Source organism: Mastacembelus armatus, chromosome 17 (genome assembly GCF_900324485.2).
Source record: "Mastacembelus armatus chromosome 17, fMasArm1.2, whole genome shotgun sequence".
NCBI lineage: Eukaryota > Metazoa > Chordata > Actinopteri > Synbranchiformes > Mastacembelidae > Mastacembelus > Mastacembelus armatus.
In genome coordinates, this window is record NC_046649.1 from 20,043,034 (window position 1) to 20,070,655 (window position 27,622).

The 27,622-nt window shown below is 40.2% G+C and overlaps 1 protein-coding gene across 3 annotated transcripts in view; it reads right to left on the reverse strand.

Annotated features, from left to right (window-relative positions):
- st6galnac3 (ST6 (alpha-N-acetyl-neuraminyl-2,3-beta-galactosyl-1,3)-N-acetylgalactosaminide alpha-2,6-sialyltransferase 3) overlaps nt 1–26,702 on the reverse strand; it is an 82,013-nt gene extending 55,311 nt beyond the window's left edge. For all 3 annotated transcript variants that reach the window (XR_003296099.1, XM_026314401.1, XM_026314399.1), the window contains exons 1-2: nt 26,488–26,702; nt 2,458–2,652 (exon numbers count right to left, since the gene is read on the reverse strand). Coding sequence is in view for 2 of the 3 variants with exons in the window: in XM_026314401.1 (XP_026170186.1) it covers nt 2,458–2,652; nt 26,488–26,589 (297 nt within the window). In the remaining variant the exon portion in view is untranslated. The remainder of the gene's footprint in view (nt 1–2,457; nt 2,653–26,487) is intronic.
- Between the last annotated feature and the right edge of the window lie 920 nt (nt 26,703–27,622).

The following is a 27,622-nucleotide window of genomic DNA, read 5'->3' on the forward strand; positions in this document are numbered from 1 at the left end:
CTCCTACTAACCATGTGTGGTGGAGAACAAAGAGAACCAATGTAAGTTAAAATGCTAAGTTTCCTTTCCTGTACTACTGGCTGCATTTAACTGGTATGTCATTAATGATGTCTATTAGACTACTTATGTTGCTTTATATATTATTTAGACAAGTGCCCCAAATATTGTATTGACCCACACACTTAGTGATGAACATATTAAAGATGGTGCAGAGTCATTTTCCCACATGTTGGATTTTGACTCTTTTTTGATTTTGAAGGTTTCAGTTGTAAATTACAATATACTGAGAGTGTGTCTCCATCTATGATAGACAAGATGCACACATTCAATTGCCACAAGACAAATGTTTCCATTTCTCCTGAAAAGATGAGTGAAAAGAATTCAATCACACTTGGAGACAGACTTAATCAAATGAGGGAAATAAGGCACGTTCCAATGCTATCAGGCTATGCATAATACATGTTCGCAAGAGGTTTATAGCACCTCAAATGACACCTCACCGTGGATCATGTGAGACTGGTTTACTGTGAGAGAAATATTACTTCTTCGTAAGGTGTTGCTGTGTGCTTAACAGAGCCTGACAGTACACAGAGCAGGCTTTAACTCCAAACATAATAGCTTATGACACCTGGCACAAGAGTATCACCTTGACCAGACCTCCACAAATCTGTCCATCCTTTGACAGAAATTTTGGGAGTGTGCAGAACACTCATGTTCGCACCAATCACTGCTCCTTCTCATTTTTTAGAGAACTCACTAGTGCAAGAATCTGAGTCGAAAAGAGGCCTAATTCTGCAGAAGCTGCCAGTCTTTGTGATCTGCATAAATCTCCATGGGAGGAGGACAGTGATTTAAGAAGGCTTGTCTGGAGGCAGAAGGAGGCACAGACGTACAGATTGGTGTAAGACGTGATTGCCTCTGGGCCTATGTTGTGTCAATGAAACTCTCCGGAGGCAGGAGATGATGCTGCGCATTAATCTGCCAATATCAGCCTGCAGAATATAAGACATCCACTTCTCATGAAGGACCAACGCATCTATTGGAACTCCAAATCTTGATGTATTGCTACCCAAACTGAAAGCACAATGTGTGAATGCTTATTCCCTGTCAGATGGAAATGTTGCATGCATCTCTGTGACCGAAATATACGATTTTCCTGCATGACTAACCAATATAAACCAATATGAGCACAATTTCAGCTTTTGCCAGCTGCCTCCCCAAACAACAAACACTCAGCTTGGTTTTTACATTTTGATGTGGTGGGAATTAAAAGGCTTTAATATTTCAATTTCCACAAATTGTGCAGGGAATATACAGCTCAGAGCTGTTTGAAGGCAGAAGAATAGGATCACGGACATGGGTGTTTGGCATTACAAAAAAATAATGCACACAAGACACATCAAACAGGCATTTTCAGATCCATCAAAGAGAAGCTGATATAATGAATTAAGCAAATCCTCAAGGAGGTGCCGTGCTTTTACGAATATACCTTCATCATTGGGGTGAAGCTGAGTGATGGCAGGTTAATGTTAATGGAGGGTTATAGAATATTAAAGCACCACAAAAAGTTACCTCTGTATGACAGATGGCACAGTGAAAGAAAAACATTCGGTGGAGACAGAAAATGTCAATGCTTTCATCTTAACAATACAGTGAAAAAAATGCCTGTATGAGATCCAAGGAAAGCTTTTGAGTGTAATTTGAGTAGTACATGAAATTAATGTTGGCTTTGAAAGTCAAAGCTTCAGAATCAAATGTGACCTTTCGACCATCAAACATTTTAAAATCAGCTTTTAGTCACTTTGACCCTAGAAATAGAGTCTAAAACACTTAAAGTTCCTCACAGGTTGCAGAGAATACTGAAACTTTACTACTCTGTTTGTTCATCATTTGCACCATCCGACAGCTTTTGGCAACTGGGTCATCTTTTATTGGCTTTTAAAAGTATTACATTTAGCTGCAATATTGTGTCACACTTATTCGTATAAACACGGCACTCCTGTATGAAAAATGCCTGCTCTCCTTCAGTTTCCTCTGTAAATACAAGCTTCAATCACTCAATCAAGTTGAATAGAAGTGTCCTGAACTAGCGAGGTCTTTCATAATTTGTGCTGACATTACACTAAAATATAGACACTAACACTGACGTAGAGTATGTTTCAGTCACTTTATTTGTGACAGCTCTACTTTTATTATATTAGAATTCCCAGACTGAAATTTTGCTGGAAGCAGCCCAGATTAATGATACTACATTGCATCTCGTTTCCAGTCTAGCCTAACATCAACAACCAATCATGCATTTGACGAGAAATACACTATTAACAAATACCTACAGAATAAATGGACGTGTTTCAGTTAAATGAAATTTGAAATAGAAACTCCAAACAACGTGCAGTGCATCATCCTTCGTGGGCTTGTGTTGTGACTTGACTCTCACGTACGTATGCATGTACTCACCTCTTGTTTGGGCACGCTGACGTAGCCCAGGTGAGGCTTGAAGGCCTTGTACGGCTGCTTGGAGAACATCCAGTGGCTGCTGAATGTCTGACCAAACACGGGCTGCAGGAGGAAATAGGGCTTCTCCGAGTAGTTCACTGCCGCCACGAACAGAGACACCACCACTATCAGACTGGTGGCAATCAACGATTTCCTCTGTGGAAAGAAGGAGCATGACAAGTCTGACATATGCAACAAGCATGGACTAAACCCAAGTGTGTTCAGTCAGAACCAAGTGTTATTTTTCTTTATTATCACTGGTTTAATGACAGCAAATGTAAAGCAAAATAGCAAATTTAATGCATCAGAGCAATTATATGCTGTGTAAAAATACATTGTGAGTAATATATGGGATGTAATAATAACAATTATTTTGATTATTATTATGTGAGTTCTATAAAACTTGTCACAGTGCAACCTGCATCCTTAACTTTTATTATATCACTGAGCCAAACAGACGCAGATCAGTGAAAATAATTGTTGGAGCGACTTCACCCGAGTGATATACTTCTGTCGGCAAAGTTAAACGCATCATGAAAGTGTGAAATCAATCCTCAACTTCATTTGATTTGTTTACATCGACAGTACTTGAAAAAAGACAAAGCTATAGTTCCAGTGTTTCAGTTAGAAAAAAGAAAAGTGAAGTATTAGAAAAAACATCTATGCTTAAAGCAGAAACGTGTGCATCTTATCTCACACAATCATTTTTTATCATGTGGTCAGTTGTTTGTGATGTTAAAAACCACTTTACTCACTGTACTGTTTGTCAGTAGTCGCTGCATGTGCACAGCCCAATTAAATTAGATAAGTGGGAGACTCTTTGAAAGGGACTTCAAACGGTCATTTTCTCCTCTAGAGATAATGTTTCTGTCTGTCACTATGTGATTCATTTCTCTCCACAACGTCTCCGATCTTAGAGGCTGTGATATCATTTAGTTTATGACTGGAGAAGATCACCTTTGTTTCATATGACGCTTCATTATCAGAAACTAAAGCAGCTGAAGAATAGAGTGAAAATCATATACGTGTGGCAAATAAATAGACAAGCAAGAGGAAGCTTTAGCTTTTTTGTATTGGAGAGATTCAACACTCACAACAATAATTTGAAATCATTTAAGTAAGCGTGCTGATTGTTTGTTTAGCTGGGTTTCTTCATTTCTCTGTCAGGATCATTTGTTTATCATTCTGAAATAAACCAAGATGCACATAGCAACATTTAACTAATCGGATTTAGCCGAGCAAACCTCTAAGACAATCTCTCCATGGCAACAAGGAGGCTGTTTCACTGACACCCTGGGATGCAGAATGTAAAGACTGTGATCGTCTTTCACAAGCTTAGGATAAAAATATGTGTTAACTATGACAGCGTGAAACAAGCTGGTGTGAAACAGAACATGCTTCTGGGTCACAACTCCTATAGATGGCTGAAGATTCATCACAGTGCATTGTACTGGAGTCACTTTGATACTGTTTGTGCACTGAGACAGAGAGATAAGATATTTGAGAAGCAGCAGAGCAACATCATAACATGAAGGGAAGAAAGTGTTAAATCCAATCATTATGTTTTTGATTGAACACAGATAACTCAGGGCAACCTCTTCCCTTCAGAACTGGTTATCGGCTATGAAAAGCTCTCGCTGAAACACTCCTGCTTGTCAGATAGTCAATTTGCAGAGATTAACACTTAATCTCTGCTCATTGACGCACATAATTTCTACATTTTGCTCTTTCTAGTTTCATTGAGCAATCACACTTTAGGAAAGCTGAGGTGACACACAGTTCCAAAGTTACTATCACTTTTTTTGGCACGAAGTGGCTCCAGCTGGATTCGGGTTTGGCTCAGTCAGTCAGTCCACTACTTTGGTTTAGACTAAAATATCTAACTATGAGATGGACCGCCATTAAATTCTGTACAGACATTCCTGATCCCCAGAGCATGATTCCTACTCATGATGTGCTGAATTTTCTTCTAGTGCCACCATTGAGTCTAATACTTTGTGTCAACATCTACTTGATGGATTCATTCAAATTTTAATACAGACCATAATGAACGACATATACTAATATTTGGGTGAGCCCCTGAAGTTTCCTGTAGTGCTATTATCAGTTCAGATCTGTTGTACTTGTACTTAGTGTTAATTAGCAAAAGTTAGCATGCAAACATCAGCATTTTTAGCAATGTCATTTTGAACATTTAGCATGCTGATGTTAGCATTTAGCTCCCGGCTCTGCTGCCTTTAAGCACAGAACAGCTAATGTGCTTACTTGGCTTTAAATTCTCTTTTATTTATCAACTCTGCACAAATATAGTTTCTACTTTTCAGCATTTTAATCACTAAAGCAACAGCTGGACCATCATTGTTTCATACATTGTGAAATAGCAAAATTATTATCTGGAAGTAAGAGGTATTACGACTTGGCAGAAAGAGCTGGGAGTAATGAATAATGGATAACAGATGGAGGACAAGGAAAGGTCTTGCAGGGGAGAAACTATTGGCAGGGTAGAGCTACAGAGCTGGAGATCAATGCACAGAAGAGAAAAGAATCAGACACAAATGAAAAAAAATCTGTGGTGTGCAACGACATCTCAGCGCCTGAGGTGATGATAGATTTTAGCAGAGTCAGAGACGTTTTTTTTTTTTTAACCAAGGAAACTTCAATAACATGCTGCTAATCTAACAGACAACACCAGTGGGAAACTCTAAAAATGTTTAGGAAGGTGCTGTTTCACAGATTCTTTGAAGTTATCTGATGGTAAGAAGATTGGCTGTGGCGTGAGGTAATGGTGAAGCCCCCACAGCCAAAGTGCCTGCACCACCACAAGCTCTGATCTCCAACATCAAACATCCCAAGGGATCCGCCAGAGGCTTTGCTTCTCAGAGACAAGATCAAACACGCGAGGAGGGTGTGGGTGGATGAAAAACACAGTGACCATTTGCTGCCCTGACAAGACTATCGCATTTTGCCAATTGCATGTGTGTTACATCACACATCATTTCCTGGCATTACTGCCCACCTTTGATCATAAACAGAGGGGTCTCAACTCTGCTCTCGCATGAAACACCACCAAAGGGACAAATGAGAAATGCTCTATTGCCACTCCATACTTTTAAGTATTTTACAAAATAACAGATATCACTTTCCTCAAAGAACAGTCAGTCAGTTCTATGTCATCCCAAAAGAAAAAAAAAAAACTGGCAGGTCATTTTCAGAAAATGTGCCGTAATAGCCAGACATCAAGAGTCCATTATGGAGCATGAAACCAATCCCTTATAAAGCAAGGGGGTTCTTCCAGAGCAGGGAAAAAAGAAACAACCCTCGGCTCAGTATTCAGCACTGCTACATCCATTTGTTCTCATGAGAACAGAAAATTTCCTTGTCTCCTTCGACCTCAATCTGGCCACAAATCACAGGGGAAATGATCTGTCACAGTCTGGAGGCGATTGGAGGGCTTAGCGTGGGCATGGCAGGGCGCTGAACCTCCACAAGCTCGACTATGAGACTCACAACTACTCTTCTCATTCAGTCATCCATCAGGACGGCGATCACACGCCCGCCTGTTGGGCTGTTTGACAGTGAAGCCGAAAGGCTTGATGTTGACGATGGCGTTCAGTAGTGAAGTGGGGAAATGGGGCCCATTAACACCAGCTGATAGGCAGCAGAATGTTTTAACATTAGAGCTTTCAGTCAATGTTAAAACATTCTGCTTGAGGAATATGACTTCATATGCAGCTGCAATGACCTTGTTTGCAACCATCAAATTGCAAAATGATGGCAATTAACTGCAGTGCCACTGGAGGTTGTAGCCTGGGGACGTTTCATTTAACATACCCTGGTCAAAAAGCTTGGAGGGGGCTCTTTTTAAAAGCCTATTCTGAAGTGGTATTGATCTTAGTTTGCAGACAGGCTGTGTGGGATCATTGGGACTGTGGACATGAGAAAGCCATAATTTTCCTTCAGCCTCCCCGGCAGTGAGACAGTGTGACCAGATTACATATAGGAGAGAAAACTAAGGTCCCTGAAAGTTATTGATAACCACTTCGTCCATTTGTGGCAATGAGCAATAGCCAGTGCTGAAAAATAACGCAGCGTAAGTAAAAAGGTAACTTGTAAGGTAACTTGTTCTTTACTTGAGTGATGGCATTTTATGTTAATTTTACTTTAGTACATACCAGGGAAATATCATATTTTTTACTGCCCAGTGTTTATTTGACAGCTTTAGATACTTTCCAAAATAAAACTGCCAATAGAAAACAGTTTAATCAATTTGACTCCAAATTCCCTAAGAATATACTGATAACTAGGGCTCTGATTGTCAATTCTTTCTCTATTAATTGTTTTGGTATAAAAAAATTAGAAAGCTGTGAAAAATGCCCACTGCAATTTCCCAGTGACAATAATCTCCTTTCATTCTAGGAAACAGCAGCTTCACAAATTTTCACATTTGAGAAGCTGCAATCAGAGAATTTTGGCATTTTCTCTTTAAAATGACTCACAGTGATGCTGTTACTATTTTGTCAGTCAATTAGCAGCTTGACAGATGACATGACACATAATTTTGGGTACATTTTCTGCTGCACTGGACATTTAAATGTGGTGTTGTACTGTCACAGCGTGCTGTCTCCACATAAGCAGTAGATCTAAACATTTCCTGCACAAATGACAACAGAAATTATGTGTAAATGTGTATATATTACTTTTCGTATCAATCACTACAGTAATCTCACTTCTTAATGTACACCAAATAAGCAAAGTGTTTATGAATTACACAATAATCAACAAGCATTGCCCCATTCACTTGTGTGATGAATGAAAATTAGCTGTTTATATCCCCCATATATATTGTGCAATCAAAATTTCACCTCCATCAGGCTCTATCTGGGCATGAAGAGAATACAATTTCCTACAAAGACTAACGCTGCAGCTCAGTAAACAGTGGGACCACACTGTAGTTCAATCCAAAAAGCTAATCACAATGGGTATTAGAATAATGAGACTCAACTCAACCTGAAGAAAATGGCTCACGAAAAAACATATCTGGTAGCAATTTTCAAGTGCCTCATGGGCAATGAGGGAAAAAAAAAAAAAAACAGAAAATTACATTTGCAATGCAAAAACGCTACCTCCCCTGGCACCTGGTTCTTGCCACCACGGTCCAGCGAGCAGTTAAAATCCAATTTCAATTAAGGCGTTTGAGAAAATATTTACTGAGTCTGTCTCTCAGTCTTCCTCCTCTACTTTTTTAAGTCTTAGTGTTGCTCTCCAGGGCAATAACACAGGAGCATAAACAAAGAGCCAGGCTTGAGATTGTGAGTGGGGTCTAGATACATTACTTAATTTGTGTCTTATTTCGCTTCAAAAGTTGTCCCAGCACTAGATAACCAACTATTCTTTTCCCAGGAGGAGGAAGAGGAGGTCGACTCTCTGCTGCTGGTAACACGGTTATGCACATGTTTGCCTCCAAATTTCACCCTGAGGAGCTCTGACTGCCACAGGAGCTCTGAATGAGAATGAACACAGTTTGTAGATGTTATTGCATTTAGATTAGGTTTTTGACTATGTGATTGATTCCATTCATGAGGTATTTATGCAAGTCTTTTGGGATTTCACTCATCATAGGAACATTTTTCTATTCTTTCTACTTTATTTTCTAGTAATTAAAGAAGTATACTGGTTTTTTATTTCGATGAAGGTTGTGGCTCACTGTAAAAATACTGAATCACATAAAAAAAACATGCAAATCAGCCTCACATAGAGATCCAATGGTGTCATCATCAAAATGAGCTTGTTCCTAGTTACACCATATGGGCCCTTTCATAGTGTTATTTACAGTATTGTAGCAGTGTAGAATTATTAACACCAATGCAGTAATGTGGGGGCAGTATTCCTGTTGTAGTGTTGTCGTTGGTCAGGGTGGTAAATGCTGTTTGAATGCTGATATTTTTCACTGAACAATGCTTTTGTAATATTGGGAAGCTAATCACCATGAAAAATAATCTCCACAGTAAATAGTAACCACAGCCATTATTAGAGGAAAAATGACAGGGGGAGAAATGTGAAGTAGCATAAAATAGGAATGTTTGAAAACCTTAAACACATTTTACATTTGCATTAAAGAACTAAAGAAAAAAGCAATGAGCACGTTTCCTCACATGCTGCAGAGTTAGAGTGACAGATGCTAAAGCTGGAGTTCAGCAGCCATCAGGGAGGTTTGCAGTCCGCTGATCCCTGCCGAGCCCAGCAGAGGGGGCAGTCACCTCACAGACACTTTTGGCTCCCAGAGGGCACCAGAGGAACTCCAGACTCAATGTCTCCTCTAAAAAATGGATCAGTGGAGCTCCTCTGACTCAGGCTCTAGTCTGGAGAACCTTTCCAAATATTTACTGTTTGTACTCGTTGATAGAGCACTAACCGGCTCCCAGAGTCCAGCAGCAGGAGCGTTATTTTCTGACTGACAACAGCAGAGCAGTCACACGCAAATACAGAGTCTTTACTCTGGAATTACAAACAGTCCAGCTCATTAATTTTTGTTTTGTTTTGCAGAGTTGTCACTAATCTGGTTAGCCAGATTATCTCTCACAAAATCACTTTTTTACCCTAAACACTGCCAGGTAGAAACTTCTACAATACAAAACCATAATGAAAACTCCACCTGCTAGTCAAGATCATGAGGTGTTTGTGTGGATTTTATAACATAGTCCGTTGCTTTGAGTGCAGCTTTAAACGTCGATGCAGTTTCCATCCTCCAGTACAATAACAATGTTCTGATGATGCTGCCCTTGGTGGATGCTACTTCCACTGTATCACACTTATCAGCAGTGACATATGAAAAGAAAATCCTTCCATTCAGATCAAATGAACACTAATCTGCTCTGCTGGCAGGATACTGAATCATTATTGTACAAAGAATCTAATCTGCACCCACAAGGTAATCTGTTTGTTTTTATGTGGATGTGACTCTGCAGGGGGCAGCAGTAAGGAGAAAACAGCCTTTACATTCGCTTGTTTTTGTCTAACATCATAACTACAAATCCTAGTTTTCATCAGTAGAAATAGACACGTGTGTTTGTGTGTGCATGTTTTATCAGCACACGTGTACTTGTGTACGTGACTGAGCCTGGAAGACAGTCAAAAGCCATTTGACTAATGCATATCTGATATCAAATGGAACATAATCCCCATAAAGTACAAAGGATTAAACACTCAAAATATGCACTGCCCTCCTGGATCCAGAAAAGTTTTGGGATAAGTAAAATAATATAAAATATTAAAAGAAGAAATGGCACCATATGTTCACAGGGACAGTTTGGTGAAGCTCTATGCTCTGCTGCGTAGGCTGGAGCTCACTCGCTTGAGAAAGTGAAGAACTTGTCAGAGAGGAAAAAGAAAAAGCTGCTTGTTGTGGCACTTTGAGAAGATGGGAAATGGAGTGTGTGTTTGTGTGTGTTTGTGTGCGTGTGTGTGAGAGTAGAACTGTCAGAAATAAAGCATATAGAGGTTTATATGTGTAAGTTATCCAGCTGTCATAAAGACTTTAGGTTATCCCTTTGTTTCCTCTGGTGGATAAAATACAGAACTTGTACTTTGCTTGACTAATACTGTCTAAGTCTGCTCCACTGCATTTCACAAATAATAATGCACTTTTTGACTCCACTATATTGATTTTAAAGCTTCTGTGACAAGCAAATTTAAAGATTCTGATTAATAATAAACAAATATATAAATCTGTATGTTATTATTATATAGTACAAATTGGAAGTAGTTAAAGCTGGTCCTACCTTTAGTAGCTTCTATTAATTAAAGTGACACCTACTGCAACAATAACTATAATAATTAAATATATCCTTAAGTAAAAGATCTGAGTACTTCTTCCACCACAATCCCATAGGTGTCACTGACAGGATGTGGACTGGAACAAACTGCTGAAATAATTAGCCGATCAATGAGCACTCAATCAAAATAGAAATAAAGAGCAGCTATAATGATAATCAATTAGTTGTTCCGAGAAGTATCTCAAGCAGAAACGTTCTCTATTTCCATTTGGACAAAATAATCTGTCTGAAGACAGTACCTTAGGCTGTTTTATAATGTTTGTTTTATAATGAAAATAATCATTAGCTGCTGCCCTAAAAACAAACACATTCTAACGTGATGTTCCAGAAATGTCCAACGAGGAACATCAGATATTATCTCAGCATCAGAATTCACAGGTTTCTAAGAGTCATTTGCAGGATTGCATGACCTTAACACAAAAATCTAAATTGTAACATTATACTAAGAGATGGTTAAAGTCTGGCTGTTCATTCCTGGTAATACCGAAATAAAAGAGATAAAAATTTGGCATATCATAATATTAAACACATTGTGACATTTTGACATAGAGTAATTACATCACTCATACATGCAGCAGGTCAAACATGGCTCCCGGCTCCACGGTTACCTCCAAAATAATAGAGAAGCTTCAGCACCGTGTGGTTATAAAGGGTAGATCTCCAATAAGTCATGGTAATAAATAAGAGGTGAAGGACAAGCTTAACAAAAGATTTGGGCACATTTCACCCTCTCAAGAGAAAAGAAGCAGCTAGTGAAGTGCAACCAGAGCCAGAAGCCATGTCAGAAGAGTCGAGATGTTGTTTCTCTAAAGACAGAACGAAGTGCATAAAAACTCACTTTCCCCTTCTTAACGTAGAACTAACATTGTTTGGTGTTTTATGGCATTTAGGAACTTCACGATCATAAAACTACACTGCATGAACATGATATTATGTTAAGGTGAAAGAGAACAACCCCTGTCTAAGGATAAGCTCCATGTTAATAACACAAATTTGACTATGGGTTGCACCACTGGACTAGAACATGGTACCACGGTATCATCAATATAACCTATTGTTATCATTTTGTCCTTTAACTTCTGTTTCTTTTTATTCACAAACTAACAGCCTGGCTATGAAGACACATGGTTTAGACCACCTGCTCGCGTCACTCGGCCAAATGGAGACTAAATGCGGCAAAAAGTAAACTGTTCCCTGTTCTATAATATCCACAAGTTCTATTGTCGAGGGTTATATTTAGATGGAACATGGTGCCAGACTGTCTCGCGGCATTCGGCCAGTCACAGAAAACGACTTCTGCCACTCACTTAGGACAAGAGCCATTTTAGCCATTTTAGCTTTATCCCACTTTAATATCTGAGTTTTTAAATGCTGTCTCTTATGGTCGCAGATGGCCAGCGGGCAGAGGAGATCACACTGCTGGCGAAGGACAAAGCTCCTGTATAGTAATAAATCAGCTGCTCTCAATCCACCACAGATGTCCTAACTCTAAGCCACAAGTCAGAACTGCTGACATCCAATTTGCACGAGAAACTTAAGAGCAAAAACACAATTACACTAAACAGCACACACAGTAAGGAGCAGATCCTACACACCCAGTTTTGTATTTCTACTTTACAGCAGAGCAGCAATTATATTCGCTGTCTCTGTGTTTGAAGGGCGAAGGCAGAGGGGAATCTAGCTGTTGAGAAAAACATCGACCAGAGAAAATCCATTTCAATTTGCCAAATGCCAGTGCAGGATTACTGACATTTAGCAACTGATATTTCCCCTGAAACTCAATGGTAGCCCTCCATAACTCCATAATAGCGCCTCATCTCATTGATAGTGATTACACACAGCAGGACTGCTCACACACAGAAATCTGAGCACATATATCACCAGTGCAAACTAAACAGACATTAGACAGACAAGGAGATTCAGTACATCAGCTGCAGGACGAAGGAACAAACAGTGTCACCAATTTCCCTCTCTACTTGACTAAACAGACGTCTGGCCTCTGCAGAGATTTTCCTAAAGGTGTTATTTGTTTAAGAAATGTCTGACAAGGAAACTTCTCCTCAAGGCTGCCAGAGACAGAACGCAGCAATGCACGCTGAATTTTCAAGTGGCTCAGCAATGAAAAGAATTTGTCCTGCTTGGAGTTCAGTCCTCAGAGGGATGATGACTAAGATACCTTGACGTGAAAAATGCATTGTTCTAAATGGCGAGGTTATTTGTGTCGTCTTCGACTACTTTTAACTTTTGAAAAAATAATCCACTTGGTCCTTTCATCCCACAGAGAAAAAGAAAAGTAAATGAAAATGTAGAAAAAGAAAAAAGGCAAACTGTACAAAATCATTTAACTTCTAACTTCTAATATAAATTGCTATTCTAAAAATGTAAGCTTGGTAATGTTTTTCTTATGTTCAACAAATGTGATGAAAATCAAAACAACAATGAATGTAGTTTACTAACAAGCACTGGCCATGTAGAACCAGACTGAGATTATTCTGTGCCATAAAAAGTCCATTATTGTCCAAAAACCATTAAAAACACATCAGTGAGCCACAGTTTTGCACTGGGTGACACGTTTCTTCATTACAAAAAAGAATGATCCCTATAGTTTATCTATAAACGGCTCCACAGACTCAGAATGGTGATGACTTACACACAGTTCCTGTAAGGTAGAGGCCACTGTTTAGTTTGCTTTACCAGCTTGTTGCACAACCTCCTGATTTTAGATTAAAATTCTTTGAGTAATTTACAGCATCTGGGAGAGACTGATCAATACAAGTATCAATACTTGTCGGACACACAACAAGAAGCTGTCGGATGTAACTTATTCATTGAATTTTCCTTGTGAGTAAAGATATTCAGAAGAGGAAATAGAAACAGACGTGCTGAGAGGCAGAGGGAGACTGAGGGCGACAGAAGACGCTAACGTCGCCCCAGCAGTTGACAGCGAGGCACTGAGCAGCCCAAACAGAACTGCAGGAAAACTCCAGGAGACCGGCGGTGCAGCTGCAGAGCTCAGCAGCACCAACCGAAGCAGAATACAGATGCTGCAGTGAATGGGGCAATCTGGAACACAAGCTGCAAGATGGGAGAAGCCAGAATAAAGATGAATGCATCAGCCACCATGCTGACTTATCAGCACACAAGAGTGTTGGAGACTTCATTCAGAGTGGTCAAAAGAAACAGCATAACTCAGTGGATAATTGTGTGATTGAGACGTTTCCTCATCCAGGTACCGAGCACTTCATGCTAATTTGTTTACAACACAAACTATGTTCCTGAGCATGCTCAGTGACCTCTGCCTCACAGTCTCTTCATGGGATTTCTGACAATAATCAAGTGACCAGCTGAAACAATTAGTCGTTAATTGATCAAAAGAAATGTAAAGGGATGCTTCCTCTTTTTATTAATGTAGATCCATAAATTTAAGAAACGTAAAAGACAGACCTGCTAACCATGTTGTGAGCCACAGTTAGGCTTTAAGCTAAACGCTGATGATAGCACTCTAACATGCTTCCAACTAACAAGCTAATGTTCAGCATATAAAGTTCATCATGTTCCACCGTTCTTGTTAACATGGTTAGATCTTGCTAATTGGCATTAAACACAATCGGTCGAGGCTGATGGGAACGCCATTAGCTTTGGTGATAAACCATAATGGACAGAGGAAATGGGTGGAGTGTCCCTTTAGTCGACACCTAGTTTGATAAATCAGTAATTGTTTCAGTCCATTTTCAGGCAAACATCCTGCTTCCCTAATGATCTCTGATGAATTCCAGGACATGAGCCAAAAACCTCTAAATGTCTGTCAGGATGAGGTTACATGGCAATGACTGCCAAGCATAAGAAAAGACTTATCTTCAAGCACTGCCAAACAAATAGGATATATTGGATCAGATAAAAGAGACTGCATTTAATACATATTATGAGTCATGTTTCTCTGAGAACATTTGGTCTGAACTTTTATTGGGGGAGAGAAAATCTGAGGCAAATGAATTGTTTGTTCCAAGCTGCAGAAATTTCAAGAGAGATTTCTAAATACAAAAACATGCAAATGATTTGCCAACACAGCTTCTTGTTTTTCATTAATGCTCCTATATGGTGATGGCTCTCCCAAGCAACAGCATTATGAAAGTTTAGTGAAGCAGCTGCTCCACACAATAAACAAACCAGCCAGGTGAATCGAATGGCACCAAACAGCTCTACTATGTGGCACACACAGGTGTTCATTCTGCAAAATAACAATAAAGTTCTCAGAGTCTATTCAATCAAAGCCACTGTGGTGCTGCTGCACTGTGCTGGCAAATGTGAGGGATGAGAAATGTGGCATTCAGTGTGTGTGTGTGTGTGTGTGTGTGTGTGTGTGTGTCGGTTAGAGAGGTGGTAGCAGTGTCAGAGTCAAACAACAAAAACAAAAACAGCAGCAAACACCTGCAGTCATCAGACAGATCAATAAGAAGCCAACATACAGACCTGGACAGGTAAAGCCATCGCAACACGACCCACGACAGTGTGTCTCGACAAACAGCACAGATTCCTCACAAAACAACAGCAGGCTCACTGAGCAGATGCAGCATTACCCAGAGTACACTGTGGCATTTTGAACCACTGCCTATTTGATTCTTTCATAATGACCACAACAACAAAAAGTTCTACGACAGAGTCGAGCATAAAAGCAGACAGGGGATTATATTTTATATAAAAAATGACTGCACTTTATTTAATGCCATCACTTAACCACCAGACCCTATTTGTATCTGTCAACCTCTTCAGTTCATGGAGGCAGTCAGCCTCCCAGAGCTGGCGCCCAGAGCACAGTCAGGTTTCCACTGGGGATAATAACAGCAGCACTGGAACCTTTTATTAGCTGGCCTGGTCAACAGTCCTCAGGGAGGGGGTCTATACTATGACCAGACCTGGCTCCTACTGAACACACCACTGACTTTATAGCACAACCTGACACTTCAATAAGAGAGAGAAGAGGAACAACCTGAATCCAAGCCAGAGTATTCGTCAAGGAAATCTGATGCTGTTTATGTCATCTGCAGTTCTGCAACAAGATGAAAATAAATCCTAACATGTCAAGGCAATAAATTAAGCTAAAAAGCTGGTCTGGAGGGAGCAGGCGTGGTGCACAGCTCACAGTTGGACAACACTAATGCAATTACAGGGATTTTCTGCTTGCTCAGAGGCTCGGTTCAAGGGCGGAGCACCGAAAGCTCAAGGCGAGCTGCACAAAATCAGCCGTTACTCAGGGTAACAGCCAAGCTTGATCTTGCCACCTCACTGTCTAGAAAAGCTGTTGAGAAAATAAATATAGGATTATAGCAGTGTGGCCATGTGATCAAGGGTATTCTGCACTTCTGATGAGTCCAGCATGGATCAAACTGAGCTTTGCTGGTTGGGACTCTTGAATTTGGGGGCAGGATTTCGTTTGTGAGACTGTGTCCTGCTGTCTGCAAGAGGATTATACAAAACTATGACATTTAATCGATACTCTGAAGAAAGATTTTGTTTCTCCCTCCGCACAAAAAGCTACGAGGCCAGGGTCACTTCAACAAAACACTTGAACACGTTAAATCATGCAGGACCTTCTCACTAACACCTCCTGCTGCTTCTTTGAGTCTGTGGCTTCTTTTTTTGTCATCTGGACATCATTTCTAAGCCTCATCCAAGTCTATAGCGAGCATAACTCCTTATCAAAAATGGCCTCTGCTATCTGTCTCTTCTGGGGCTTTAGATTGCCCCCAGTGCCAATGGGCTGTTCAGCCATGCCAAGAGTACAACAAGCTCTCAGGCATTGCCAAGTATACGATGTGCAATGGGGGTATGGGGCCTGGCAAATGTAATCCAGCATTGGTACAACACACTCAGAAGATGAATCCAACTGGCTGGGAGTTTCATGACTGTAATTACTTCATGTTAGGAAATTAACACAAAGAGGATATAAATGTGAATAACAGCTCAAATTGTTTGTAAAGTTGTGATTAAGAGCACTGACTGTGCACCAGGGAAGAAAAAGACTGTACAGAAATGAAGTTGAGAAAAATCCATAGCAACAAAGTAATGTAAAAATATCATAAGTGAGATTTAAATGGTAGTTTGTCATTTGAATGTTTTAATATTCCATTAATATTGGCATAAAATATAAAAAAACACTTTCTGAATCAGGTTTCCTTTCCTCTGTGAAACATCCTCTACCCTTTTGATTATGGCCACTGCTAACAATTATTTTCATTATCAAGTGATCTACCAATCAGTTTCTCCATTAATCCATTTCTTGTCTGCAAAACATTACAGAGCAGTGAAAAAGGCCTGTCACAGCTCAGTGACGCCCAAGGCGATGTCTGCAAATTGGTTTTTCAAAACCCAGAAAGACTCAGTTGAGAAGCCAGTGCCACAAAGTTTTTCATTATTTTTTGTTTGAAAATGCCTCTAAAAAAGTTAATGATCAAATAGTTGAACTATTGTTTGAAGATCAATTACTCAAATAATTGTTTCAACTTTCATTTTGATAAACAAGGAAATGTAAGACATTTATCAAGCAAAAATGTCAGTGGTTTGATCTGAAGTAAGGATTTGCTACTTTTCTGCACTTTAAATATTTTGGGGTTTTGCACTGTTGGACAAAACAAGACATAACTTATACATTATCAACTCATAATGGGTATTTTGCATTATTTTCTGCTGTTTAGACCTGACAGTGAAAGAAAAAATGACCTTACTGGTTGTACTGCAACATAAAACCTAAAAAATGTATCGAGTCAGTTTTCTTACCACCTTGGAAAGATTTCCAGTTCCCTCCTCTACAATAAGCCAAACACACACACAGCGTCCCCAAACACAGCAGATGGTTTAACAGAGTCATCAGACTGCGTCACATCTCACAAAGCCCAACCAACCACTGGTCATTCCTTCACACATACACAATATGACGTCCAGCCAGTGTTTGTTATTTCCATGTTGGCAAATCGCCTCCTGGATCATGTTCCAACCCAAAACTCCAGAGTTCGTCCAGGAGGCCATCAGGGCCGGATGATGCCATCTGACCACCTACGATCCACAGTCTTGGCAGCACCGTCTCACAGATTGCACTGCCGGCACACAGTCTTTATCTACACGTACAGTCGGAGTACACATCTGAGTGGAGAATAAACTGTTAGAGAGGCCTTTCCTGATCCTGTGTGACCCTTTAATCCGAAAAGAACTCGCTGTCCAAGGGCGGCTGAACATGTGTGTGCTGAACACGGATCAGATAGGTGTAATTAAAAACAAAAACACACACCAGCTGATTATCTGGCTATCATCCTTCCTAAGACCACTGAGAAAAACATTAAGCTGCGAGGATCACAACAGAGTCAGACGATGGCTGGAGAGGAGATCAAGATGATTTCTGAAATCTGCATCTGATAAAAAAAACATTTTCTGATCTTTGTGATTAAAAGATCATTTCCAGTATCATCTTTGGATTTTGCACTGGAAATAACACTAAAGAAAAACTGATTCAAAATAGGAACTTTAAACTTTTTTCTGACATTACACAGCCCAAATTAGAACTATTAGCTTAATAATCGATCAGCAAAAACTAATCTAACATGAATTCCTCCAAATATTCTCTGGCTTCAGCTTCTCAAGGTCTCTCTCATTAGTGATGTTCACTTTATTATCATTTCCTTGGGACGTCCATTAAAACAAGCAAATTCAGAACAAAATAGTGACTGAACATAAAATCAACATATCAATCTGAAGTGTGACCCAAATATTAACTCAGTTAATATCACCTGTGTTTTTCGTCCAAAGGATTAACTATGCTTTTACTAACTCTTCTAATGGAAGATCAGTTAGGAAAATCTGGTATTGTCTGCTAATAAAATGCTTATTCTCAGTAAAGAGCGAAAGCTGCACAGAAACCATTTGTACAATATTCACCCACAGTTTCCCAGAAGCCTTATGGAGGGACTGGGTTGTTTTTGGGGATGAAAGCCAAATTTCTAATAAAAGCAGGGGCTTCGTTCTTTTGAGCATCAAGATTTGATTTATGTCAGAGAGATAATCTTAATTACAAGTTTGCACTTTCTTCTGATGTCTGAAAGAACAATGGCAGATTAATTACTACACTTAATTCTTAAATTCTGGCTCTGTGCACTTGTTTTAGGGTAATTAAAGTATAAAACTTCAAGCTTGACATTTCAGCTTCACAAAGCTCCACTGTGAATGCATGTACCGTAATAAATGGGGCTATGGCCCAGAGGTTCACTCTGAGTGACATGCAATTTTGAGTTGCTGACCGTGACTGCAATTACAGACTAGAGCTTAATTTGTCAGCTGCCTTATCACCTCTTTCATTAAACTCTGGCTGTCTTTGCTTTGTTTTTTTGTCCAAATTGGGGTGAAGAGGGAACAGCCACAGAATAAAAAGAAATTACCAGTGCTGCCAGTAAAGCTCATGTCAGCAGAGCTCACCCTGGATTGGCACCTGATTAAACCACCCAGGATTAGGGACACACCTGAACAACATGACTGACAACATGTGGGGAGATGGAGTAAACCTTTAAGTCCTTCCAGACGCTGCTGTGAGCAGAGGTTCAGCTCACCGGCCCAGTTAGTTCCACGATGCTGCAGTGTGGATTATTATCAGACCTGGACGGAGGTTATCATCCTTGGTTACCACTGCGAATACACTAACCCTTGCACTAGCTTCTGCAGCAGTGCATGTATGTGTGCACAAAAGATGTAGGTTACATTACCATAATAAAGCAGCCACGCACTTAAATGGCACCGTGTGGGCTCCAAAGGGTTTAAAGAATAGTTTGGAACAGGAGAACCAAAGACCGACTTGCAGTCGATTCTGTTAAAGTCAAAGTAGGATTTCAGTTCTCACTTTGTGTTTATGTGGAACTGTGTCAGTGTCAGAATGGGAGGAACAGCAAAACCTCAGTGTGGACGTGTTCATGCACAGTTACACAGTTTAGAGTCTGAACCACAACTTTCCCCCGTTTTGCTTCACTTCGCTCTCACAGCAACGTTCTGGACAAGACGAAGGAGCAAAAAAAAAAAAAAAAAAAAAATCAACGTTTGTTCATAATGTCTGAGACAGAACCAAGAAGTTTAGGTTTTACCTCAGTTTTATATAAAACTACATAAACTATACAAACTATATAAAAACAGCTTTAAACAAACCAGTACGCAAGTCAAAACAAACACCCAAATCAAGGATAATATATATTCATTTAAAAATTCCATTATATTTTCAGTTTGACTTTGTATTATACTTAAATTTTTCATAACTGATTTCACACATAACTTGCAGCCATTCCTCATGTCCCTGCTGTATTTTGAATTTGGGTGAATTTTGCGTTGGTTCAAATAACAATCTATATACTGGAGGATTAAAAATGAATTTAAGCTTTCCTGTGCAGCTACACTAACAACTATAAAACAACTCCCAAAGATCTCATGCAAACTTGGCACCCTTTGGCAGAATGGCACAAAGGGAAATCTGAGCACATTTTTGATAACACTTAGAATGAGTTCCAGCCTCATTCAACATCCCGCTGGTGCCCTGCGCTTTCTCTACAACTGTGGCAGAGCACTTTTTATCAGCCTGCCTCTTGCTGTAACTCAACCACATGGGACCAGAGGCTCAGAGAAGTGCCATTTATCCCTGAAACTCTTAAGAACTGGGACACTCAGTGTATTCCCCATAGTTGTTACAACACCTCTCGACACACACACAAGTGAGTGTGTTTGTGTGAGCATGCATTAATTAATTAGAAAGCTTCTTATAGGTGTGTTTGTGTTCTTTCTGCTTGTGTGAACCTGCATGAACCCGTCACAACAACTTGCAGCTCTGGCCTTGTTCTGCCATATTCAGTCAGAAGCCACAGCAGCATGACCACCGTCTGATAAGACGTGATGGAGAGCTCAACTGTTTGGATGGAGGGTGACAGCAGCAGGCTTCCCCAGCTAGTGCACGGTTCTTCACGCATGATCTCACTCCAATTAAAACACAAGCTAACAAAATGGGAAACCTGCACCCTGTCAGATCTCTCTGAGTAGGACTCTCACTAATTATACACAGGAACTAAAGCTGAGAAAAGCTGCTTTTGTCCCAGTGTCGTGACCCATACGAGGGCAGACTGATGGGTTAAAACACACACTTCTGGTGCACCTGACTCAGAGAGCAAACTGCAGGACCAGAGCAATCACACAGCTGACAGACACTCAATCTACAAATGCATACAACATAACCTTTTGACTGAGGTTTAATCAGAGAATACGACTACAACCTCCTGAACTTCATCCTGATGCCAAAGATGAACTTTAAAATTTACGCAAACTGTTCACAGGTTTTTGAAACTCAATATAATCTGATCAGATTTAGAAACACGTACATTTTTGTGTATGGCCTCTTCACTCAATTTGCAACTGGCAATCCAATGAACAATTGTGTCATGCATTTAGAAAATGTATTCTGAAATTGTCAATTTGCAAAGTGAAAATTCAATAAATGGGGCAGTGTAAGGGCAGATCATAGCAGGTGCAGGTGGGGACCCACCTTTGCCTTCGATTTTTGACACTTTGATGAAAAATGAAAAAAAGTGTAGCTTGTGTAACTTTTGCACTTGCTGTCCCTTCTCTAACCTTTTTGTGGTTATTATCACCTGCGGCATTTGTGATTTTCTAGGTCAAGCCACAGGTCCTGTCAGATTCTCAAAAAGGGGGAATGGAAACTGTAGTGTTGTGCATCTGGGGTTACTAAAGGAAGCTTGTTTTATCTTAGCACTTTATGACTTAGACCTTTGCTAAGAATAAAATCATTCACCTTGTCCACATCCTTATTTCTCACCACAGAATAGGTAACTTTAACTTTCCACAAAAACACCAAAAGAGCATGGTGACAATGAAAATGCAATCGTCTGGGGATTAGGTTTCAATAGCACATTTGAATGTGAATGAAACCAAAAACGCATAGCAATGTGATGCAATTGATTTAGCCTACCACAATAATTCAAACTGAACTAAGAGCTGCAATGCCACATCACATACTGAATTGTCAAATACTGAATGCATTTGCACGGTCAATTGCACAGTGAATTGCAAAATTAATTGCAAATTGGAAAATGATGCCAAAAACCTGAGCAGCATTTGTTATCATCAGCTAATAAAACTTACCACACATATATCATTACCATAATATACTGTATTGATGCTGTATTTTTGCTTTATTATTGGGAAGTGTATGTATTTTGTGCTGTTTTGTGTGTATTTTATAGTTGAATTGTGTGTATCTGAAAGGCCCATCTACAGACTGGGGACTGAGACTTATTTCTGGCTATTAATGTTGTGGTAATGTGACACTGGTTCATGCTATTTACTCATCCCTATAAAAGTAAACACCAAATAAAATAAATAAATTGGCATTTACACTACACAGCAGAACTGATTCCACCCCTGGTCAGTAGCAATAAAAGTGACTGCAAATCTTGTCTTTTAATACAATTTTATTTGTTTTTAGCTACAGCCCAAGAATGAAGCAAATTAATGTGATAAACTGATGTGTTTGACAAATTAAATGTTAATCAAAGATCCACATTTATGAACCAACTATCATAAAACACTTTAATTTACCATTTTCTAGCTTGACCACGTTGGGTTTAACATTAACCAGGCGTTTATTATTGTAAGAATGGCGACAGAACTACTGATAGTAACATAAACCATGATTCTTCTCTAAAATGAACCGGGCTGTTTTGTCCCTAAACCTATTCAAACCTTTACCACAGCACTGTCACATCATAAAGGGTTAGTTTATTTGACAAGTGATATTGTGGTGATCCCAGTGTAGCTGTTTCAGTTCACAGACTGGAGACAATAACATTATACAAGCGACCAAATCTGTCTCTAATCTGAATGCAAATGTCTAATAAGAGCATGCTCATTAGAAAACAACAACATGGTGTGAATGGCCTGCAGGTGCTTACACGTCTTTACTTCTACCTGAGAAAGACTGTCTGTGTTTGTAATTAGTCCACACTAAATTATGTGCATATTTTACTCATTACTTTTTACTGACTTCAGATCAGCGTTCAAACAGCGGAGGCCCCTGCACTAACTGACCTGCTGTGCTCTGTTTTTTAGCCACAGCTGGTTTGTTGTTTGAAAGCTCAGTGTGGCCATGGAGGCTTTGTCTCATCTCAGTATCCAACTTCAGCCATGCTTTCAACACAGAGTACCCCATCAACGGATTAAAGGCTGAATAAGTCAAAGGAATATGATCAGAATATGACTGGGTAAAATAATGTTTTCTGAGAGTAAAAAGTTTCCTGTATTAAACTTTTACATCCCTCTGCTGTTCCAGGTCACAGGGTACAGCTGGGGAGAAGGCGAGAAGAAGGATATACAAGTATATAAGAATGGACAGATCACCAGTCTATCACAGAGCTGACACATGCAGAAAAGCGCTCAGGGTGCATCCCAATTCCCTTATTTCATTGTTCTTTGGTTGATCCAGAAGTGGCCCTGGTCTACCATGAGGTATGTTTCAACGCTCTTATTTCTGCTCTGAGGCCTGCAGGGCGAGGAGGTTTCCTGGAAAAAGTATAACCAGGGATACACAATACATGCATCGCAGACAGACACACCCCTTAATCGGACACTTCACATTAAGAATCAGAGGAAAATTGTCTCATGTCTTTTAAAACTTGACTTCCCAGCTCCTCTGTCTTCTTTTCTTGCATTTTGCATTGGTGGGACTAAGACACAAGGAAAAGATGCAAATGAGTGAAAGTGAAAGTGAAAGTGACTTATATGGCCAAGTCTGGTGACCCATACTCAGAATTTGTGCTCTGCATTTAACCCACCCAAGTGCACACACACAGCAGTGAACACACACACACACACCGTGCACACACAGCCGGAGCAGTGGGCAGCCACACCACAGAGTCCAACTCCTTAGCCACTAGGCCACGACTGCATGGATGCAATCAGTGGAATTGGGAAACCCCTTCACACTCACATTCACACATTTAGAGTCGCAGGTTAACCTAACCTGCATGTGAATGGGCTGTGGGAGGAAGTTTACACATTTACTCAAAAAGGTTATTTAAGGTAGTGTAATGCAGTAAATATACCACCCACTTCTGACTAGGATCCACTTTGTGACACATTACTGCTGTTCATCCAGTAGCTTAATAAAGAGATGCAGTGATCAGCTATAACATTATAAACCAGCTGCCTAATACTGTTTACACAGGAGTTAGTTGGTTGGCACTTGTGTCACTCTGCAGCTCACTGTGCATCTTCTGTCAATCTGTTTGTGAGTTAGATCAGTTTTTAGACAAATTCAATGGCCTCCCCACTATAGCTGCTGAATGTTTCTCTTCATAGAGACCAATGTACAGTATTTCTCTTCATCAGCCATTTTAACAAACATTCAAACTAAATTAATCTTTTGAAAATGAATAATGAAATTTAAAAGTATTAATGTACAGCAGGTCGACCTCATCCTCCGTGAGCCATGACCCTGTCACCACTTCACTGTTTGTCTTTCCATAGACGACTTATGGTCAGCACTAACCACTGCAGACCAGGAACACCCATAAAGACCTGAAGTTTGGGAGCTGCTCTGACCCAGTCATCCAGCCATCACAGTTTGGGCCTTGTCAAAGTCACTCAGATCTTTACGCTGCCCAGTTTTCCTGCTTCCAAAAATCAGATTTAAGGACTGAATGTTCCCCTGCTGCCTGATATACCCCACACACTGACAGGTGCCACTGTAAAGTAATAATCAGTGTTAGTCATTTTACCTGTCAGTGGGCAGAAACGTTTTGGCTGATTGGTGTAAACATCTTCTCTGTTGTACAGGATTAATGTAGCCAACAGCCACTAACTAATCAGACTAATGCTCATCTACTTTTCAACACAACCGATCATAACAGCAATAGTGGTGCCATTTAATTTTAAGTTACAGCTCATTTACTTCTGTCCATTTCTGAAATTTGTACCATGTAATTACATTTTTGCGATTTATTGCTATAGACATACATTAAAATATTACAGTGTCAAATCTAGTGTGAAATTAACTGCTGTGTCAGACAACAGAAAAGATCCTGAACAAGCAGACATGAACCTGACAATAAAGTCTGTATGGTGATGCATCGATGATGGATTGTTTCTTGTTGCTTGCTGTGGGTTTTAGTCCACTGACAGGGACCAAAGTCCCTTAAATGAATAACAACTCTCCGCAGCGACACAATAACAGGAGGATTAAACAATTCAAAGCCTGCAGTGACTACGGCTATATATTAACTGTGTCTGACTGTTTTCATATGGCGGAAAAATAAATTAGCAATTTCTTGAAGCGAAGGAAATGATCCTTGATGTCTTCAGCTACAGAGGCTGTCTGCAGACACCAGCAGGGTGTATGGAGAGAAGAATAAACTTTATAACGGTATGAAAAGTACAATTAACACCACGGCACACTGAGATCAATGATGCTGAGTGTTGCTGTGCTGGTGATTAGGGCTGGGTGATCATTAACAACAGCATTTTTCATGTTTCAGCAAAATCAGACTGTCAGATTCCAACCTTTTCATTTCTCACAGCTAGGAACACTTTTTGTCTTTATGCACTTTTACCAACCAGGGGACATTTAAGGCCCAGTGCAAACTACAGCTAAAAGAGTCAGTCGGTGGTTCATCGAATAGCTGATTATTCATTTTGACACTACCCCACTTCCTGCTCCACATTTCTAATGTTTTGAAGGTTTTCTTTGTCTTTAAGGGCAGAAGGGGCATCCTGTGTTTATGAACTGACCAAAATAATATTCACTGACGGCAAATTGGACTTCAGGTACTTTTACATTTTATAGATCTGTCAATTAAAGGATTAATTCAGAACATTATTGGCAGATTAATCAGAATAAGATTGTACAAGATCAATTTTATAAATGAAACACAGTAAGTGCATCAGTGTTTACTCTTTCCAAAACACAACTCTGCTGTGCAAGCACTCCTCCTGGATAAAGTTAGAAAAATATCACATACAGCAAATCCGAAAATATCTGCTCCACCAATAAATCAGCAACTAAGACCATGACTAGACTTTCAGGACCCGACAGTCTGACACAGACACAGTTAAATAAAGTATTTAAATCTGACACCAGGGCCGCACCGAGGGAATACCTGCAAAATATACACTGTTTAAAAGTTTAAACTGTGTATGTACTGTAAATACTGCGTGTGCTGTAATGTACCTGTGGGAGTCACTGACAGCTACAAACATGCACCAGAGCTGAAATGATTAGTCCATTAATCTGTCAACAGAGAATTAAACAACAACTTTCCCTCAGGTCACTTGTCCTCAGGATGCAGCTGCTGTTTTCTACAGTTCTGCAACTTTACCAACAACAACTTTAATGCTCAGCTAATGATTTTAGTCACTTCTGAAGCAAATGGGTGGAATACTTTTTGGTTCCAGCTTCTCCAGTTTGAGGACTTTCTGTTTTATATCACTACAAACTGAATATTGTTGGGCTGTAAAGGGGTGGTCACACTATCTACAATGTTTTCACTATTTTCTGACACTACTCCTCAGAATAATCAGTGAGACAATCATGTAGCTCCAGCTAATCACAAATGGAGTGTTTGTTGTCAACAACCTCAGGCTGTGGCAGCATTTACAGATGTCAACATCTGTACGTTTCTAAATCAGTGAAATGAGCTGAACTCAGGAGAAACAGATGAAGAGATGAGCAACTTTCTGTTACTGTCATCTCCTCATCTGTTGCTACACACCTGTTTATGGTGTGTGTGTAATTCTGAAGTGGTCACATGATGTTGACACCTGAACACGTCACGGAGGACGTTGTTGACACATCTGGATGGCCTGCATCTGCTCGCATCTGCTTTCCGGGCGCAATAACGTGGACTGAATGCAAAACACGAGCAGGAGGGCCTGGCTTTCTCTCTCGTGTCACAAATTCAGAGTCCAGGCAGCAGGCGAGCACGCAGACGGCAGCGAGGGCTGACTACGTCCACGCAGCATCAGCCGCCACTCACATCTGTTAAAACGCACAGCCACGCCAGGAGCTGCTGCGTGTGTGTTTTCTCGTTTTCCTCCCTCTGAATGTGATCTATGTGAGAGAGAAACCCCCACTTACCTTCCAAATCCAGGCCATTCTTATTTCTACGCAGACAATGGTGGAGCGCTTGTTTTTGTCAGCCCTAAAAACGCCGATCACCGCGTCCGTTTCCAAACGCATTGATTCATATACGCGTCACAAAGCGGAGACGCAGACGCGGTGCGGGTAAATGCGGGGACAGACTCCATAAATATTGGAGTGTACCGTTATTCGTCTCCTCTCCCTGCGTTTTTTTTTCCTCTCATGGAGCTGCTGGGACCTGGACTGACGCCGCGCTGCTATTGGCTGGAACAGACGCAAAACCCGCCCCTCTGGAGTCATGTGACCCGCGCTTTATTTCCTCCCAACTAAGTAAAACATAAAATAAAATAAAATAAAAATTGCCATAAGAAGTTGTTCTGCTCTTTTGTGAAAGCTGAACTCATTTATTGTGGACCGAGAAATAATAAAATAATGATTTTCCAAAAATAATTTTGGAATATTGTTTTTTTTCTAATGTGAGGCCAAGATTTGAAGAAACTTGTGTTTTCATTATATGGGGGGGCACAAAACAGCTCATCTTGTCGTGGGGAAAATAAGAACAAAACTTAGCAGCACCCCGCCAGCAAATATGAAACCATACACAGCTGAGTCCAGCTCCAATAGTCTGACCAGACTTTACACTGCTGAGAATAATTTTATTTCACCACTGCTTCACTCCTTTGAGTCTGTTAATGCTAGTGTGCTAATATGTGACTAAATGAAATGTACACTGTGTGGTCTGGGCTGTAAGTGGCACACAGTCATTTCATAAATAAATTTTATTGCTCACATTCAGCCAAGAACCTTTTTATTCTTAAGTTGCTACTTCAGAGCATTACAAAGAGAAAGTGTTGGAGGTTTTATAAATACGGAGCCTGGTTATGTTGTTTGAGGTCACAGAAAACTAGAGGCGACGTCTGCAGGACCTAAATGAGAGGTGGCGTCAAGTTTCTGCCCGTCACTCAGTGGGAGAAACACTTTCACACAACTCCAGAGCATCCAGTCTAACATTTCTACTGGTTTCTACATGAATGGACAGTGGAGGAAACCGGAGTCACGACAGCGAGAAGCTAAGGCCACCACAGAGGAAGAACCGGCTGAGAGGATCAGGTTCAGAGAGGTTGTAAAGTGG